Raw genomic sequence first — 18734 nt, forward strand, 5'->3', positions numbered from 1 at the left:
GCTTCCTTTATTTCTTGGTACAATAAGAAACTATACTATTCTTCTTGTTAATCAGCTCAAATATTGGTTGTGAAGGAAGATTTTTGTTTGGATTCGTATTTTTAAATTCATTGATGTTATAAATTCAAAATTATTGTAGTACACATACATTTTTTGGACTCAAAATAGTGCGTGAATTAAGTTATCATTTACATAGCCTCTAGACTGTGTATTCTAAATTAAGGTATAAAGCAGTTTTGGGCGAATGCCTGTTGTTTTTACCTGCATTGTTTCTATTGTCTATGAATAAATAAATGAATTTGATATTATCTGAGAACCGTTATTGATTACTGTAACGATTTGCTAATGATCTATTCTATTACGAACTCATCATGGCTATCCCAGCACTATACAACTCTTTTGTGAGTGACCAAAAATGATCTGGAAATATTGGAACTTCTATGTAGCTATAAAAATCATTTTTTTACAAATTTTGGAAGATACTACTAGTAGCAAAAAGTTCAGAGTGTGTGCAAGCGGAGAGTGTTCAGCGTTCAGCGGTCAGAGCGGTCTTGAAAGAATATGGAAGATATTATAGATATCCTTATATATTTATCGCACATATCAGAAAAGTTTTTTAATGTAAATCGAAACAGGAAACACACGATATAGATAGATTAAAAAAATTGGAAACTTACATTAGGCCAGGTAGCCCAGCTATCTAAAATTTCCGATTATAATGTAAGTTTCTAAGTGTTTTAATCGATCTATGAGGTGTGTATCCTGTTTAAACATATTTATTTATCTATATCCGTCCAAGACCGCTGGAATTCAGAACGCCTGACCGTTCTCTTTGTGCACACACACAAACCTTCAGTCAAATAATAACTTGAATGGATAAATGCAACAAACTGCAAAACATATGGTATGAAAGTCCTTGTGCTTGGTCATTTTAAAACTATATACTGATATAGTTATAGTATGAGAAATCCAGATTTGAAAAAAATTCAATCATTCCTTTTAGGGTGATGAAGAACCGCTACCAGTTTTGAAATTTTCCATAATTTTTTCTCAAGAGAACATATTTTCAAATACTGCGCGGTCAGCAATGCTACCGTAAACGAGAAGGCCGAAAATTTAGAATAAAACAAGCTAAATAAATAAAGCTACAGTCACCTGTTTATACAGTTACATAAGGCTGTGCAAAGGCTAAAAATAAACTCTCTACTCGTGATATTTTTCAAAGTTTTTTGATTTGTATATCATCAAGCTATCAAAATGAAAAAGTTTTCTCAGGAAAACTTTTTTATGATCATTACTTTTTGAGATATTATGAGCGCCTAAAGTTTAAATTTTTGGGACAGAACATTTCAAATTCGGTAAGAGATAAATCCATGAGATTTAGAGGATAGATTCTTCATGGTATTGTTGATGTAGTAAAACAAAAATTTTCTGAAAATATCAATCTTTAAGATAGTTATTCAATTCACTAAAAATAACCAAAAATAACTTTTAGTTGAGTTATTTTTAGTACATTGAATAACTTTTCCGAAAATTGATATTTTCAGAAAATTCTTGTTTTACTAGATCAACAATACCATGAAGTTCATCAACATCAACCATCAACAATCCATCCTTTAAATTTCATGGATTTATATCGTATCGAATTTGAAATGATCTGTCCCAAAAATTCAAACTTCAGTCGCTCATATCTCAAAAAGTAATGATCGAAAAAAAATGTTTTCCTGAGATAACTTTTTAATTTCGATAGCTTGATGATATACAAATCGAAAAACTTTGAAAAATATCACGAGTATACAGCCTTAATTTATTATTATAGTAACTGCACCGGTACCAAGTGAAATGCAGAGAAGTGACTTGACTTTGGTCTAGCTTTTTAATATTTTTATTATATAATAATTATACATAAATGTTAATCATCCAAATCATTCCCACGTTTGTTCACTTGAGTAAATATTTCGAGAAAACTGCTTTTTTAAAAACTTCTGAAAATTATGTACAGATTAATTTAAATTTGGATTTCTCATGAAAATATAATAGTCCAGACAACGAAAGATTATAGAGGGAAAAGTTTGGAACACAATTTTCAACTACACAGCTCTTTTGAGGATAGTTAGAGGATTAACATATCAAAATTCCTCACCCCTACCCCCCGTGCTAAAGGGGTGGGGTAGTTTGAAAGTACCATTTTTCCATTTTTCGCATACATCTCGGAAACTATGCATCTTATGAACATTTGTATTCTCTGCAAAATTGAAGCTTACAAAATTACCAAAAAGTTTTGTCTTTTACATTTTTTCATATCTCTCATAGTTTCTGAGATATCCGCCCTTGAATGTGAGACATTTTTTGAGAAAACACTTCTGCCTTCAAGTTTTTCATATGAATAGTTTTTGTAAGCTTTAATTTTTCACAGAACACAAATGTTCATAAGATGCATAGTTTCCGAGATGCGAAAAATGAAAAAATGGTACTTTCAAACCACCCCCACCCCTTTAGCACAGGGGGTAGGGGTGAGGACTTTTGATATGTTAATCCTCTAACTATCCTTAAAAGAACTGTGGAGTTGAAAATTGTGTTCGAAACTTTTCCCTCTATAACTTTATTTCAACATTCGTTGCCTGGACTATATATCAAAACCACATGAGCAGTAGAGACTTCATAATACATATTTGGCAGATTGAGCATATTAATGAACTGCACTACATAGAATTCATTCAATTTTCATAAGGAACATACAATAAATGGTTCTCGTAATTTGAACCAATAATCTCTTCCATCAGATATACAACAATGAATTTTCAAAAATATCTTATCATATCTTCTTGTTGAAAATTTTACTCATAGCAAGGAATTTCACTCAATACAATCAATTTCAACGAATTGAAAACCAATTCATTATTTACATAAATATATACACATTTTTTCATATACAATATTGATCTCCATTTTTGTCAATGGAGTAGATACGAGCGATATTTAGAAGGTGGACTTCCTTCTCTATGATTTGAAGAGGGAGTAATTTGAGGTTGCAAAATGGCCGAGGATAATCAGTTTTGTATTTTTAGAAGCGGTTGAAAATGGTTTAGTAACTGTGAACCACACCTCGTCTCATTAATTTCACAATCATAAAAGGCTCAGTTTTTCCCAGTCAACAGTATTATATAGATTGAAACCGTTGCATTATAGTGAGGTCCACGTTATAATGTCAGTGGAGAAAGATAGGAGAACATAATTGCTGATCTCTGCATTGCTAGTGCCTTCTATAGAGGATTTAAGGCTGTGCAAAGGCTAAAAATAAACTTTTTACTCGTGATATTTTTCAAAGTTTTTTGATTTTTATATAATCAAGCTATCAAAATGAAAAAGTTTTCTCAGGAAAACATGTTTTTCTGATCATAACTTTTTGAGATATGAGCGCCTAAAGTTTAAATTTTTGGAACAGAACATTTCAACTTCGGTAAGAAATAAATCCATGAGATTCAGAGGATAGATTCTCCATGGTATTGTTGATCCAGTAAAACAAAAATTTTCTGAAAATATAAATTTTCAAGATAGTTATTCAATTTACTAAAAATAACTTTTTAGTTGAGTTATTTTTGGTAAATTGAATAACTTTTCCAAAAATTGATATTTTCAGAAAATTCTTGTTTTCCTAGATCAACAATACCATGAAGAATCCATCCTCTAAATCTCATGGATTTATATAGTCTAGAATTTGAAATGTTCTGTCCCAAAATTTCAAACTTCAGTCGCTCATATCTCAAAAAGTAATGATCGGAAAAAAATGTTTTCCTTAGAAAACTTTATCATTTTGAAACTTTGAAAATATCACGAGTAGAAAGTTTATTTTTAGCCTTTGCACAGCCTTAGCTGACATCGGTATGTCTGATGAAGAATAGGAGAAAAGCGTTGCTGATTCTCTGCCTTACCACTGCCTTCTATAGAGGATAACTGACATTGGTATATCTGACTGTTCATTCATGGTAAAAAAGATATATCATTCGCTAAGAAAATATATTCTCCAATTATTAAATATTTCATTCTCATAATCGAGATAAAATATTTTGCTGATCAATCATATTTCTACATTGTTAAAAACGATTTGACAACGTTGCGGCGCTATAGAAGGATAGCTTTATCTATCTTTGTCGAGTGAGAGACAAGGATAGCAATACCAATGTCAATCAAATACTGCCAGTATAACGTGGACCTCACTATATTAATACTATTATATTAAGCGAGCAATTTCTGTATATTTATATCTTATTATTTATGTTCAACGGTTCTCGAAAACGGCTCTAACGATTTTCACGAAATTTGGAACATAGTTGGTTTATGATAAAACACTTATTGAAATGGGCTGCTTTTAAATTAATAAAACAAAATAAAACTTGTAGCACCCTTTATTTATTATCTTTTCTTCTACTTTAAGCTTTCTAAGTTTTGAGTATAAATAATTTGTTCGACTATTTTAAGTTTTTTAATAAATAAAGGGTGCTACAAGTTTTATTTTGTTTTATTAGGTTTATGATATAAATATTCGATTGCACTAGGTCTCCTCCTTGGGAAACTCGCTGAACGACATTAAAAGGATCCTTGGCTGAAACAGCTGAGACTTTCGTCGTCTGTGGATAGTGAAAAGTGAGCGAGTGATTGTGTGGAAAATCAAAATATCGCATCCCCCGAAATTCATAAGCTGACGTATAGCCAGCTGTAAAATATAAACACGATCATTTTAGAGAATTATGTTCTGTTTATCAATAAATAAAAAAAATCTGGTGTGGCGCACTCACACAACTTTCCTTGCCGTTATGAAAATTGATCACCTGACGCTAGTGTTCCCGCGCATCTCAAGTCTACTATTTAAAGATTTGAGCCAGCTGGTGGCAGTGCAATAACGCTGGAGACACACATGAGGTCTACTATCTCTTCATAGTGAATGATTTAATAGAATCAACAATAATTTGCAATTGAATAATCACATTTTCTCAAATTTAAAGCTTATTTTCAATTTTAGGTGAAAATGTTACTAAACATCAATTGTAGAGATTTTCATGCTCAATCTACTCCACTTGATTTTTTTGTCTCAATTGTATCTGAAGCCTGATAATTGGGAATCTATCTGCATTGATGTGGCGGAGCTCCTGAAATTTTTACAGATATGGGACTTGTGGCAGTTGATAGAGCTTATCGATGACTATTTTAGGTATGAATTTGATCAAAATCGTTGGAGCCGTTTCCGAGAAAATCACGAAAACCCCTGTTTTTGACTACATTTTCGCCATTTTAGCCGCCATCTTGAATTGCATTTGATCGAGAATGTTCGTGTCGGATCCTTATAGTGTAAGGACCTTAAGTTCCAAATTTCAAGTCGTTCCATTAATTGGGAGATGAGATATCGTGTACACAGACGCACATACACTCATACACACACACACAGACCAATACCCAAAAACCAGTTTTTTGGACTCAGGGGACCTTGAAACGTATAGAAATTTAGAAATTGGGGTACCTTAATTTTTTTCGGTTAGTAATACTTTCCTTACCTATGGTAATAGGGCAAGGAAAGTAATAACGAGCGAAGCTCGGTACCCGATATTAACTATTACTATAGTAATTTGGATTAAGCTAGAACCAAAATCCGGGTTCTATCTCAAACTATAGATATAGCCACTGGAAAACTGCTGAGAACTTATGTGAAATCGAACAGATATATAGTTCACAATCACCAAACATTTACCTGCTACAAAAATATCAGTTTATGTATGGGCCAAGCCATATCTTGCCATATTTGAATCGACCGCGCTCACCCACGGCCATCTAGCATGCTTCTCCCATAGTTTGCACTGTTCTCCCTGTTTTCCCCCGCACTTTTTGCTTACCAGCTACTTCCGCTTTGTAACCGTTCGAGGACGCTTGTGCTACGACGCCGATGTGCTACGACGATTGTTTCTCCCTTTATAGAAGTTAATAAATGTGTTACCGCATCGCTTGTTTGTATTTTAAACTACTACCGCGACTAGTTAGGAAAAGTTATTGTTTAAGTACTCCGCTAAATATCTAGATTAGATCTTCTTTGTGTAATCTCTTCGCCACGACATGGGCCCATGTATTCCCCATGTATTAATCATCGCCAGTGCAAGTGAATTCCTGATTATCTAAACGTGTTACCGCCTACCTGAACGAGGAGACCGCTCATACAGTCCACTGCGAACCCGCCATACCCGAACGAGACGCCTTTTAAGGTAATAATTTTATTTCTGAACTACTACGTAACATGTTTAGACGCCAACCTCATTGGCTCTAACATGAAATCTGATCCTCCGCGGCCACATACGAAACCTGGTCCTAGAAAAAGCGACCTACGAACAGTTAAACGCTCATTTCGATTTTTTCTGAGATTTTCTTTGTGAGCTTTCTTGGAAAATCGTGTATTCTCGATTCGGACGCTTTCGACCACCATCTTGTATCGAAATTTGAAAACATCGATTAGTGATTTATGATATCGACTATCGAGCTGTTAACAGTCGAACTTTTACACCCGGTTCGACATAACCTAAAAAGTTTTGTTTTGGTTTTGAACTTCAGTGCCTAACAGTAAGCTACAAACTTTTACCGCTAACTGCGTGTTTTCTTACCGCTAAACGTAGTGAATTACCGCCTATCTTTTGTTAATAGTGAATATTGATCTGCAAACTATTGTTTTTGAACAGTGATCTTGAACTATTTCTTATTAAATATGAACTTTTTCGGCCATCAACTTAAACTGTTCTGACCGCTAATCTGAACTTTTTCGGTTGTAAATTTCAATCTGGTAACCTATTTTTCTATTTCTGTATGATTATTCATAACAACCATGGCGTCGAATTTTCTATTATTGAATAAGCTAAGAAGGTTGCACCAATCGATATCTTCTCTAGCTGATAAGTACAATGAACAAGTACCTATGACTTGTAGTGAATTTTATTTTGGTCTGGATAAAAAATTTGACAAATTAATGAGTGAATATGAGGAAACTGATAAAGAGTCGCTATCTGAGGAAGTTATCTTGGAGTTTGCTGAACTGCAAATCCATTTCCAAACCAGATTTGACAGTATCAAGCTGGTTGATACCATTCCTAAAACTGCTGTTACCGCTAATGAACTGCCAATTAATAATTTTGTGAAACCTCAGTTGCAGATACCTACATTTTCAGGCAAACCTCATGAATGGAATATTTTCAAAAATGTTTTTGATGCTGCTGTTCACACCAGTAAAGACTATTCCAGTGAGGCCAAATACCATCTTCTGACTTCATATTTAAGTGGTGACGCTTTGACCTTGGTTCAAAATTACGCCAACACCGCTGAATGCTACAAAGCTGCCTACGACAGCTTGCACAAACGATACAACAATATCCGGTATCAAGCATATAGTCTATATAATAAATTTGATACCTTTGTTCCTTCTACTACTCTGGCTGAAACTTTGAAAAAATTTTCTATCGAGCTCAACTCAGCCAAACGATCGCTATTTAACATGAACCTGAACCAAGCTGATTTTTTGATTACCATGATGTGCATTCGCAAATTACCGCTTTCTGTCCGCACCAAATTTGAAGAATCCATACCAGATGATCAAGTTCCCACCTTTGACCGTTTATTGAGTTTTGTGGCTAGTCAAGAAAAATCGCTGGAAGTGACCGCACTAACCCGCAAATATGAACAAGTAATTAGCGCCAGCATTGGATATGTAGATCCTGTTTCTGTTAAAGCTGAACCGAGCACAAGTAATTATCAACAGAGAAAGCAGCCCTTTTCTTCAACTAAAACTGGGTATCCAATCAGTGGTGGCATTTGTATTCTTTGTTCAGAAGGACATCAATTGTATAGATGTGACATTTTCAAAAGAGAATCCGTATCCAAACGCAATCAAATTGTAAAGCAACACAAAAGGTGCTTTGTTTGCCTAGGGTCTCACCTGAAAGCAAATTGCAACTCAACGATTTGCTGCAAGAACTGCCGCTCTAATCACCATCATACGCTTCTGTGCAATAACGCTAATAATCTTCAATCATTACTTTTTAAAGAACAACGCTCTGAACACCGGTTTGCTGAGCCACACCAAGCACCAAATCAATATGGCCGCCCGCATACCGGTACTAGCCAAAACGCCGCGCACCATGCGCCTCCTCCTGGTTTCAGCCCGCTACCTGTGCCGACTTTTGCCGCTGCCCCACCGCAACCGCCAGTAAGCTCTTATCATGCACCTTCTAGCAGCGCACCAAACCTGGCTATCAGCTCTAATCTGCCTCCTAGTTCGCCGCCAGTCAACAGTTATGCATCTCCGCCTGTAAGTTCAAGCCCTGCCTCCAGTGCACAATATGCAACAAACAATTCTCTATCTTCTATACCACACACTTTTAGTGGCTGCACTCAGGTGAAGGCCGTACATGCTTCTGCTTTACTTGGTACCGCTGTCGTTACAGTCTTGAACCAATACAATCAACCCTTCTTGTTGCGTGCTGTGTTGGACTCTGGTTCCATGCGCTCCATTATCACCACCCGAGCCGCCACCGCAATGGGTTTAGTTGTTGTGCCCGCTCAAATCCAACTGAATGGAATCTCTGAAAAAAGGACATCTGTCAAAGGCATTGTGCAGTTAAGAATATTGTCAGAACCTCAATTTGATATTGCTCTTTCTACCGAAGCTCTTGTATTAGATCAAATTGCTGGCAATCTACCTGTCTTTCCGCTTCACCCTGCACTAAAGAATTCGTTTGCGCATCTGAACCTTGCTGATCCTAATTTTGATAAGCCTGCTGAAATCGACCTACTGATTGGTGCCGATTTATACTCCAACATCTTTATATCCGCAGAAAATTCCATTATTCCTGGTAACCCTGCCGCCTTTGCCACAATCTTTGGTTATGTTTTAAGTGGTAGATTGAATATTGAGGACTCGCCCGCACCGCTCAACGAAATGCAGCTCATTTGCACTATGTTTGCACAGGAAGCACAGCTCAACACCATCATGAACAAATTTTGGGAAACCGAAGAGGCCATCCCCGTCCGAAAAGAGTCATCGCCCGAAGACGAGTTGTGTGAGAAACTGTACCAATCCACTACTTATCGCACCTCTGAAGGAAGGTATGTTGTGGCACTGCCTTTCAAACCTGGCGCTCCCACTCTGTGCAATAACCGCAGCAAGGCATACCGCAATCAGTTAGGATTACTGAAAAAACTGAGTCAATCTGATGAACTTGAAACCAAATACTCTGACTTCATGCATGAGTATCGTGACTTAGGTCACTTGAAAATCGCTGACTCCGCTGTAGATTACATCATACCACATCACGCAATATTCAAGAAAAACGACAACACTCAAAAAATTCGAGTTGTTTTCAACGCATCTAGCAAAGACGCCAATGGGCTCTCACTTAACGATGTGTTGCTGCCTGGAGCTAAACTTCAAACAAACATAGTCCAAGTGTTAACCCGCTTTCGTTCATACCGCTTTGTCATCCTTGCAGACTGCAAACAAATGTACAGACAAATCTTGCTGAGACCTGAAGACCGCCAGCATCAACATATATTTTGGAAACCCACCCACCAAGAAAAAATTCAAGAATTTGAACTGTTAACAGTGACTTATGGAGTATCTTCTAGCGCGTATCTTGCTCAGCGTACTCTGCAACAATTGGTGGAGGACGAAGGTGAAGCTTTCCCACTCGCCAGTCAAGTACTGAAGTCGCAAACATATGTCGACGACATACTTGGCGGAAGCAATGACCTGAACACCGCACATTCACTTATCAAAGAACTCAATGAGTTATTGTCACTCGCCTCCTTTGAATTGAGGAAATGGAATTCCAACACACCTGAGTTGATTGAGCATATGTCGCCCGAATATTTGAGCAATCAGGAATGCCTGTTTGATGATACTGCAACCGCCAAAGTCCTTGGTATTGTGTATAGTCCGCTTGCCGATGATTTCCGATATTTCATCTCTTCCTTCTCTGAAAAAAGCACGAAAAGAACAATACTCGCCTTCATTGCACGAATTTATGACCCACTGGGATGGCTATCACCGCTTATTCTCCTGTTTAAGTTATTCATGCGCACTCTGTGGTCTGAACGCCTTGGATGGGATGATGAAATTCCTACACCACTATTAACTCATTGGAAATCCTTGGTTACCGCTATCAACCAGTTACACCAGATTCGCATACCAAGACTGTTAGCTTGCTCCCATTCCTCAATTAGACTGTTGGGATTTGCCGATGCTTCCGAGAAAGGATATGCCGCCTGCTTGTACCTTCATGAAGAAGTTGAAAACCGCTTTATCGATTGTCGTCTTATTGCCGCCAAGAGTCATGTTGCGCCCCTCAAAACCCTAACAATTCCTCGATTGGAATTGAAAGGCTGTCTCTTGTTAGCACAACTTGTATCTGTCATTTTACCAACTCTATCAGAATACAACCTGCTGGAAATTCGTCTCTACACTGATTCCAAAACCGCCTTGGACTGGATCAATACACCTACTTACAAACTGCAGATTTTTGTTGCTAATCGTGTACAACAAATCACTCAATTAGTGAAACCCGAACTATTCAATCATGTGTCCTCGCTTAATAATTGTGCTGACATTGCTTCTCGTGGACTACTGCCGACCGAACTCGTTTCCTGCCATACTTGGTGGCATGCTTCTGCCGCATTTCAATGCCTCGCTGTTGATTTTCCTGTGTCTAATCACATTGTCAGTGAAACAATACCTGAGATGAAGTCAAACCCGCTGTATATTCTTGCAACCACCCAAGATGAACCGCCAGCGAATCCGCTATACGCCGCTTGTGAACGTGTATCCAAATTTGGAAAATTATGCCGAAGTTTTGTGTATATACTACGCTTTATCAACAGAATCAAGATCGCCCGCCATGACTACAGTAACAAATTAATTCAAAAATTTTGTGACTGTGAACCGCATCCTGCTACTATTGATGTTGTTGCCTCTGAAATGGAGATTGCTAGAAGGCTCATTATACAAGTCGTACAAAAGGTCAAATTTCAGAAGGAAATAAATGAGTTAAACTTATCACGTACACCCTGAGTAGCTTCAGAGGTGGGTGATTGATACCCAGGTGTTGCTCCTGGATGACTTCGCTCAGTCGTAATGTGGGCGGGGAAAGGAGGCAAGTCGAAGTTCCTCTTCCTTCTTCTTTGATCCTTAGCTGGCGTGAACAGCACCTCCTGGTGCTTCTGACGGCGTGAAGGTCGCTCTCTTCTCTGATGACACCACTTTGATGTAATTTTGTATCGGCCTTACGGCCTCGGTTCCGCTCCAGTGGAGTAGGAAAAGGAAGGACAGAAAGGATAGGGACGGCAGACAACGGTCCGCTGTGCCCTGGGGAGAAGGAAGAATAGGGACGGCAGACAACGGTCCGCTGTGCCCTGGGGAGAAGGAAGAATAGGGACGGCAGACAACGGTCCGCTGTGCCCTGGGGAGAAGGAAGAATAGGGACGGCAGACAACGGTCCGCTGTGCCCTGGGGAAAAGGAAGAATAGGAGGTCAGGGACGGCAGACAACGGTCCGCTGTGCCCTGGGGGGATGGAAAGAATGGGGACGGCAGACAACGGTCCGCTGTGCCCTGGGGAAAAGGAAGAATAGGGACGGCAGACAACGGTCCGCTGTGCCCTGGGGAAATGGGAGGACAGGACGGCAGACAACGGTCCGCTGTGCCCTGGGGGAATGGAAGGTCAGGGACGGCAGACAACGGTCCGCTGTGCCCTGGGGAAATGGGAGGACAGGGACGGCAGACACGGTCCGCTGTGCCCTTGGGAGATGGGAGGTCAGGGACGGCAGACAACGGTCCGCTGTGCCCTAGGAAGATGGGAGGTCAGGGACGGCAGACAACGGTCCGCTGTGCCCTGGGGAAAAGGAAGAATAGGAGGTCAGGGACGGCAGACAACGGTCCGCTGTGCCCTTGGGAGATGGGAGGTCAGGGACGGCAGACAACGGTCCGCTGTGCCCTGGGGAAAAGGAAGAATAGGAGGTCAGGGACGGCAGACAACGGTCCGCTGTGCCCTAGGAAGATGGGAGGTCAGGGACGGCAGACAACGTCCGCTGTGCCCTAGGGAGATGGGAGGTCAGGGACGGCAGACACGGTCCGCTGTGCCCTGGGGAAAAGGAAGAATAGGAGGTCAGGACGGCAGACAACGGTCCGCTGTGCCCTAGGGAGATGGGAGGTCAGGGACGGCAGACAACGGTCCGCTGTGCCCTAGGAAGGTGGGAGGTCAGGGACGGCAGACGACGGTCCGCTGTGCCCTTGGGAGATGGGAGGTCAGGGACGGCAGACAACGGTCCGCTGTGCCCTAGGAAGGTGGGAGGTCAGGGACGGCAGACAACGGTCCGCTGTGCCCTTGGGAGATGGGAGGTCAGGGACGGCAGACAACGGTCCGCTGTGCCCTGGGGAAAAGGAAGAATAGGAGGTCAGGGACGGCAGACAACGGTCCGCTGTGCCCTAGGGAGATGGGAGGTCAGGGACGTACGGCAGCCAACGGGCCGCTGTACAAGGAGCAGGAAGGTTGTGAGCGGAATGCTGTGGTCTGTGGCTCGTCCGGCCTTTAAATACTCCCTCAAAGTGGAGGGGATGGAGTTGAGCCGCCGCCAGAGGCGGTGGAAATCGTCATGATGCGCGGAAGATGGTGCGCCATCGGTACCTCCCTTATCTCCCCGGTCGGCTAGCGTTGCTGATAGCCGAGCGTCTTTCTTCAATATTATTAATTATTTAACAATATTTTCCGTCACAATTTTACTTTGTGACACCCCACTCCTACTTGGGGGGGGGGGATGTCCGGAGCCCTCTATGGCACCACCTTAAAAGGCGTGAGCCATTTGAGCATCACCTTAAGAGGTGTACACCTCCCAGGCATCACCTTTAGAAGTGTATGCCACTCACTATGATCATCATCTAAACCCGGTTCACAGGTACATATTTACATCGTCCATCTGGAAATTGGACTTTTATGCGTGGTCGACCTGCTCTTTTGCGCTTGCCTGGTGTTGTGTTGCGGTGGCACAGCACCAGATCCATATTTTTAGATGGGCCTGGTCTGGGATCCTGTGGGACTATCTGCTCTGTGTTGACCGTGAGACTAACATCTGACTCGACACGAGCTGGAATTCGCCTCACTGTGACCTCAACCGTCTCTTTGCTATTTAAGGGTGACTCTGATCCTTTCACTATCACCCTCTTTTTTGTCATGTGAAGCGGGGTGTCAGTTGGTCTGTGGAGGCTGGTATCTCACCTCGAGTTATCCTCTCCATTTCGACTGCTGGGCTAGATTCCGACTTGCCATGAGGTGGCATTCGTTCCATCCTAACTTTCTCAGAGTTCAAAGTCTTTGCTCTGACAGTTGGAGCATAAATCGCGGCCTGTCGTTCAGAGTCGCTCATTCCATCACAGTGATCAACTATGTCATCCCAGGATTCTTGCCTTGGAATATATGACATCTCTGCCTTTCTATCAATCAAGGCATTGGGTTCGACTCTGTTCAAACCAAACTGCATGAATATCCTTTTGTCGCGATCCTTGTTGTCCTGAGATTCGGATTGTACAGCTGATATTGTTGGGACTTTTGTCATCCTACTCCCCAATAAGGGTGATCGCAACATAATTGGCTGTCTTGAAGGATTTAATTGGGGAGGATCCCACTCCACCTCTCTTGTGAATGTGTGAATATTCACTCTGTTTTTACGCATAAATTCCATGCCTAATAGCAGATCTTGTTCAAGTCCTTCCATTATAGATGCCACTAGTGGAACTGTGATTTGTTCTATGGTCACATTAGTAGTCACTTTCCCATTTAACGGGGTTGACCGTCCATCAGCTAATATCGCGCGGTGACGTGCTGGTTCTTTCCGTATCATCCCTATTTCTTGGAGGACTTTATACACCTCATTACTCATATAATTAGCTTCGGCACCGGTATCCAGCAATGCCTGACACTTCTTACCGCCGATTGTCACGGTAATAAATATTCTGTTGTCCCTTGATGACTCTTCAATTACAGGAATCCTCTGTGCCATTTGCATCACTGCTGTCTTGTTCAGAGTTTTATTCTCCTTTTGAATATCACAGACACATTTCAGTGCTCTCTTTCCGCACCTTTTACATGGTGGGATTTCGGGACAGCATGATCTCCAGTGCCCCGGTTTCTTGTATTGCCAACACACGGGTTCAGACTCGCTAAGAGAGGGTCTGTTACTTCTAGTGGCTATCACTGTCCCGACCTTGAGTCCTGTAATCTTTTTTGTGTCCTCAGTCTTGTGAACTCTCGAGTTCTGTCTATTCTGTTTCTCCTCTGCTTTTATTTGTTCATACTCCCTCGCGAATTTTTCCAATTCGTCAATACTATGAACATCCGATTGCCGAATATACAATTTGTACCTTGGGAGGAGATTCTTATACACTCTCTGTAATTTATTTTCGTCTGTGAAACCTCCTCGTCGCCTCATGAGTGTCAGTACATCTTCGAGAAATTCGTCAAACAATTCACCTTCCCTTTGCTTCCTTGCCTGAATTAGATTCTCGAGGTCCTCCTCATAGGTAAGTGGGTAGTAGCGTGATCTGAAATCTGTCACAAAATTGTCCCATGATTTCCACTGGTCACGACGATTACGAATCCATAGAGTAGCTTTACCAACCAGTAATTCAGGCAGTGCGACTAGTAGCTGGTTGCCAGTGAGCCCATAGGCTTGTTGTAGCTCGTCTAGCCTTTCCAAGAAGCTGGGAGCATCTGATTGGCCGTCGAATGACAGTCTCCAGCTTCTTACCTTGTCACATACCGACCCTGGATCCATGAGGGGGTTTGTGTGAATATTGGTTGTAACCTCAGTATGGGTACCTGTCACCAAGTGTTTAGTTTCCCCACTGCTTCCACTCATTATGCCGGGTCTTGGGCTGGGATAACGTACAGCCATCTTCTTATGTTGTTCTACTAACAACCTTCTCAACTCAGCAAGTGTTCCAGATGACACTATGCCCCAATCTTGTAGAAGATTGAACGCTTCTTCCTTTTTCAATTTATAGATCCAGGAAACTCTGGGGTCGGCTATCACCTCGGGGTTTACGTCCTCAACTGACTGATCCTCTGTCAGCTCCTGATGTCGAGCATCTGAATCAGACTCGCCCTGTTCAATCATGATGATTCTTACTTCGTTGCCTCGTGCCCCACGTTGGGCGCCAATCTATCACGTACACCCTGAGTAGCTTCAGAGGTGGGTGATTGATACCCAGGTGTTGCTCCTGGATGACTTCGCTCAGTCGTAATGTGGGCGGGGAAAGGAGGCAAGTCGAAGTTCCTCTTCCTTCTTCTTTGATCCTTAGCTGGCGTGAACAGCACCTCCTGGTGCTTCTGACGGCGTGAAGGTCGCTCTCTTCTCTGATGACACCACTTTGATGTAATTTTGTATCGGCCTTACGGCCTCGGTTCCGCTCCAGTGGAGTAGGAAAAGGAAGGACAGAAAGGATAGGGACGGCAGACAACGGTCCGCTGTGCCCTGGGGAGAAGGAAGAATAGGGACGGCAGACAACGGTCCGCTGTGCCCTGGGGAGAAGGAAGAATAGGGACGGCAGACAACGGTCCGCTGTGCCCTGGGGAGAAGGAAGAATAGGGACGGCAGACAACGGTCCGCTGTGCCCCGGGGAGAAGGAAGAATAGGGACGGCAGACAACGGTCCGCTGTGCCCTGAGGGGATGGAAAGAATGGGGACGGCAGACAACGGTCCGCTGTGCCCTGGGGAAAAGGAAGAATAGGGACGGCAGACAACGGTCCGCTGTGCCCTGGGGAAATGGGAGGACAGGGACGGCAGACAACGGTCCGCTGTGCCCTGGGGGAATGGAAGGTCAGGGACGGCAGACAACGGTCCGCTGTGCCCTGGGGAAATGGGAGGACAGGGACGGCAGACAACGGTCCGCTGTGCCCTTGGGAGATGGGAGGTCAGGGACGGCAGACAACGGTCCGCTGTGCCCTTGGGAGATGGGAGGTCAGGGACGGCAGACAACGGTCCGCTGTGCCCTAGGAAGGTGGGAGGTCAGGGACGGCAGACAACGGTCCGCTGTGCCCTTGGGAGATGGGAGGTCAGGGACGGCAGACAACGGTCCGCTGTGCCCTGGGGAAAAGGAAGAATAGGAGGTCAGGGACGGCAGACAACGGTCCGCTGTGCCCTAGGGAGATGGGAGGTCAGGGACGTACGGCAGCCAACGGGCCGCTGTACAAGGAGCAGGAAGGTTGTGAGCGGAATGCTGTGGTCTGTGGCTCGTCCGGCCTTTAAATACTCCCTCAAAGTGGAGGGGATGGAGTTGAGCCGCCGCCAGAGGCGGTGGAAATCGTCATGATGCGCGGAAGATGGTGCGCCATCGGTACCTCCCTTATCTCCCCGGTCGGCTAGCGTTGCTGATAGCCGAGCGTCTTTCTTCAATATTATTAATTATTTAACAATATTTTCCGTCACAATTTTACTTTGTGACAAACTCGGGAAAATGCCCCAAACATTTATTGACTCTGCAGCCTTATATTGATCATGAGAATTTGATCCGCCTATCTGGTCGTCTGGAGAATGCGCCTATTTCCAGTGAAGCTAAAAATCCGTTATTGTTACCAAAAAATGAACATGTTTCTACTCTCATTATTAGACAACAGCATCTCATGAGCTGTCATGCTGGTCCCCGCACCACCCAATCCGCAGTATGCCAACAATATTGGATATTATCAGCTCGTAATCAGGTACGTCGTGTCATACACCAATGCATCATCTGCAACCGATTTCGCCGCTCAAATTTGCAACAACGCATGGCCCCGCTACCAGCCGAACGGGTCACCATCAACAAACCATTCAATGTGACTGGCTTGGACTTTGCTGGACCTTTTATTTGCAAGACATCTCTGCTAAAACGTGCGCAAACTACAAAAGGATATTTGTGCATATTTGTGTGTTTTGCCACAAAAGCCACTCATCTCGAATTTCTGTCTTCTATGTCGGTCAACCACTTTATCGCCGCACTACAACGATTCATTGCCCGACGAGGTACGCCTCACACGCTATGCTCTGACAATGCCAAAACTTTTGTATCCGCCGCTAGAAAAATGCATGAATTGGCCAAGCTTTTGGAATCACTACCCTCTGATGTCACTTGTTTTCTGTCCAACCATGGCATAAATTGGAAATTCATCCCTCCTTACGCACCCCACCATGGAGGCCTGTGGGAAGCTGCCGTCAAATCCGCTAAAACGCTGTTGTATCGCTGTATTGGAGACAAGGCTCTCACATATGAAGAATTTGACACAATATTCACCCGCATAGAAAGCATTTTGAACAGCCGACCGCTAACTGAACTGTCTTCACAGCCCGCGGAAGCCGCTTCTGTTCTAACACCTGGCCATTTCCTAGTAGGTGGACCCCTGACCGCACCACCGCAACCAATAGAGACCAAAGAAATACTATCAACTCGCCGTTGGAGACATTGCAACCAAATGATGCAATTCTTCTGGAGCCAATGGTCAAAAGAATATCTATGCACACTAATGAACCGCACAAAATGGAAGGTTACTGAAAGAAACTTACAGATTGACGATTTGGTTGTAGTCAAATCAATCAACACCTCGCCGCTAAGCTGGCCGCTAGGCAGAATTGTAGCGCTGCACCCTGGCAAAGATTGACTCGTCAGGATAGCGACAATCAAATGCGCCTCTGGTAATATTGTGAGAGACCTAAGTAAAATTCACCGCCTCATTTAGAACAATCTCTAACTATGTTACTGTAAATAGTTTGGTTTTACCCGCATAACCTGTGACTGTCCGCATCGCTTCGTTACCGCCGCCTACTACTATCTACTTTCTACGCCTATCTACTTTGCCGCTACATCCTGATGACCACACCGCTGTTTGCTGCTCTGCTCCACCTCTGTTGACGCTCAGCTCCACTTCTATGATCGCTCCGCAGTTTATGTCTACGCGCATTCCGCAACTTGTGCTGTGCCGCCCCGCTTGTCTTCACGTCACGCTCCCGTGTTCACACCACATCGCTCTGGACTTCTCCGCTCACTGTATTCAAGACCGCAGACCCACCGCCATCTAGTTATTGCCGACCGCCCTGCCGCAATGTACTGTGTTTGTTGCTGCTTCACCCGATTTAAAAACTGTTCGTTTTTGGGGGGGAGTATGTATGGGCCAAGCCATATCTTGCCATATTTGAATCGACCGCGCTCACCCACGGCCATCTAGCATGCTTCTCCCATAGTTTGCACTGTTCTCCCTGTTTTCCCCCGCACTTTTTGCTTACCAGCTACTTCCGCTTTGTAACCGTTCGAGGACGCTTGTGCTACGACGCCACACGATTGTTTCTCCCTTTATAGAAGTTAATAAATGTGTTACCGCATCGCTTGTTTGTATTTTAAACTACTACCGCGACTAGTTAGGAAAAGTTATTGTTTAAGTACTCCGCTAAATATCTAGATTAGATCTTCTTTGTGTAATCTCTTCGCCACGACATGGGCCCATGTATTCCCCATGTATTAATCATCGCCAGTGCAAGTGAATTCCTGATTATCTAAACGTGTTACCGCCTACCTGAACGAGGAGACCGCTCATACAGTCCACTGCGAACCCGCCATACCCGAACGAGACGCCTTTTAAGGTAATAATTTTATTTCTGAACTACTACGTAACATGTTTAGACGCCAACCTCATTG

At 42.9% G+C, this 18734-nt stretch overlaps 2 protein-coding genes across 7 annotated transcripts in view; one reads left to right on the plus strand and one right to left on the minus strand.

Annotated features, from left to right (window-relative positions):
- Positions 1-18734, minus strand: part of LOC111048259 (potassium voltage-gated channel protein Shaker) — a 692857-nt gene that overhangs the window by 41300 nt on the left and 632823 nt on the right. The gene's annotated exons all lie outside the window — the stretch shown is intronic.
- On the plus strand, positions 6114-18553 carry LOC111061643. Its single transcript, XM_039431760.1, has 2 exons — positions 6114-11073; positions 16518-18553. The coding sequence occupies exons 1-2, from the start codon at positions 6860-6862 to the stop codon at positions 17701-17703; spliced, it is 5400 nt and encodes a 1799-aa protein (XP_039287694.1). The 5' UTR covers positions 6114-6859; the 3' UTR covers positions 17704-18553.

The sequence above is a fragment of the Nilaparvata lugens genome, chromosome 6, assembly GCF_014356525.2.
Source record: "Nilaparvata lugens isolate BPH chromosome 6, ASM1435652v1, whole genome shotgun sequence".
NCBI classification, from domain to species: domain Eukaryota; kingdom Metazoa; phylum Arthropoda; class Insecta; order Hemiptera; family Delphacidae; genus Nilaparvata; species Nilaparvata lugens.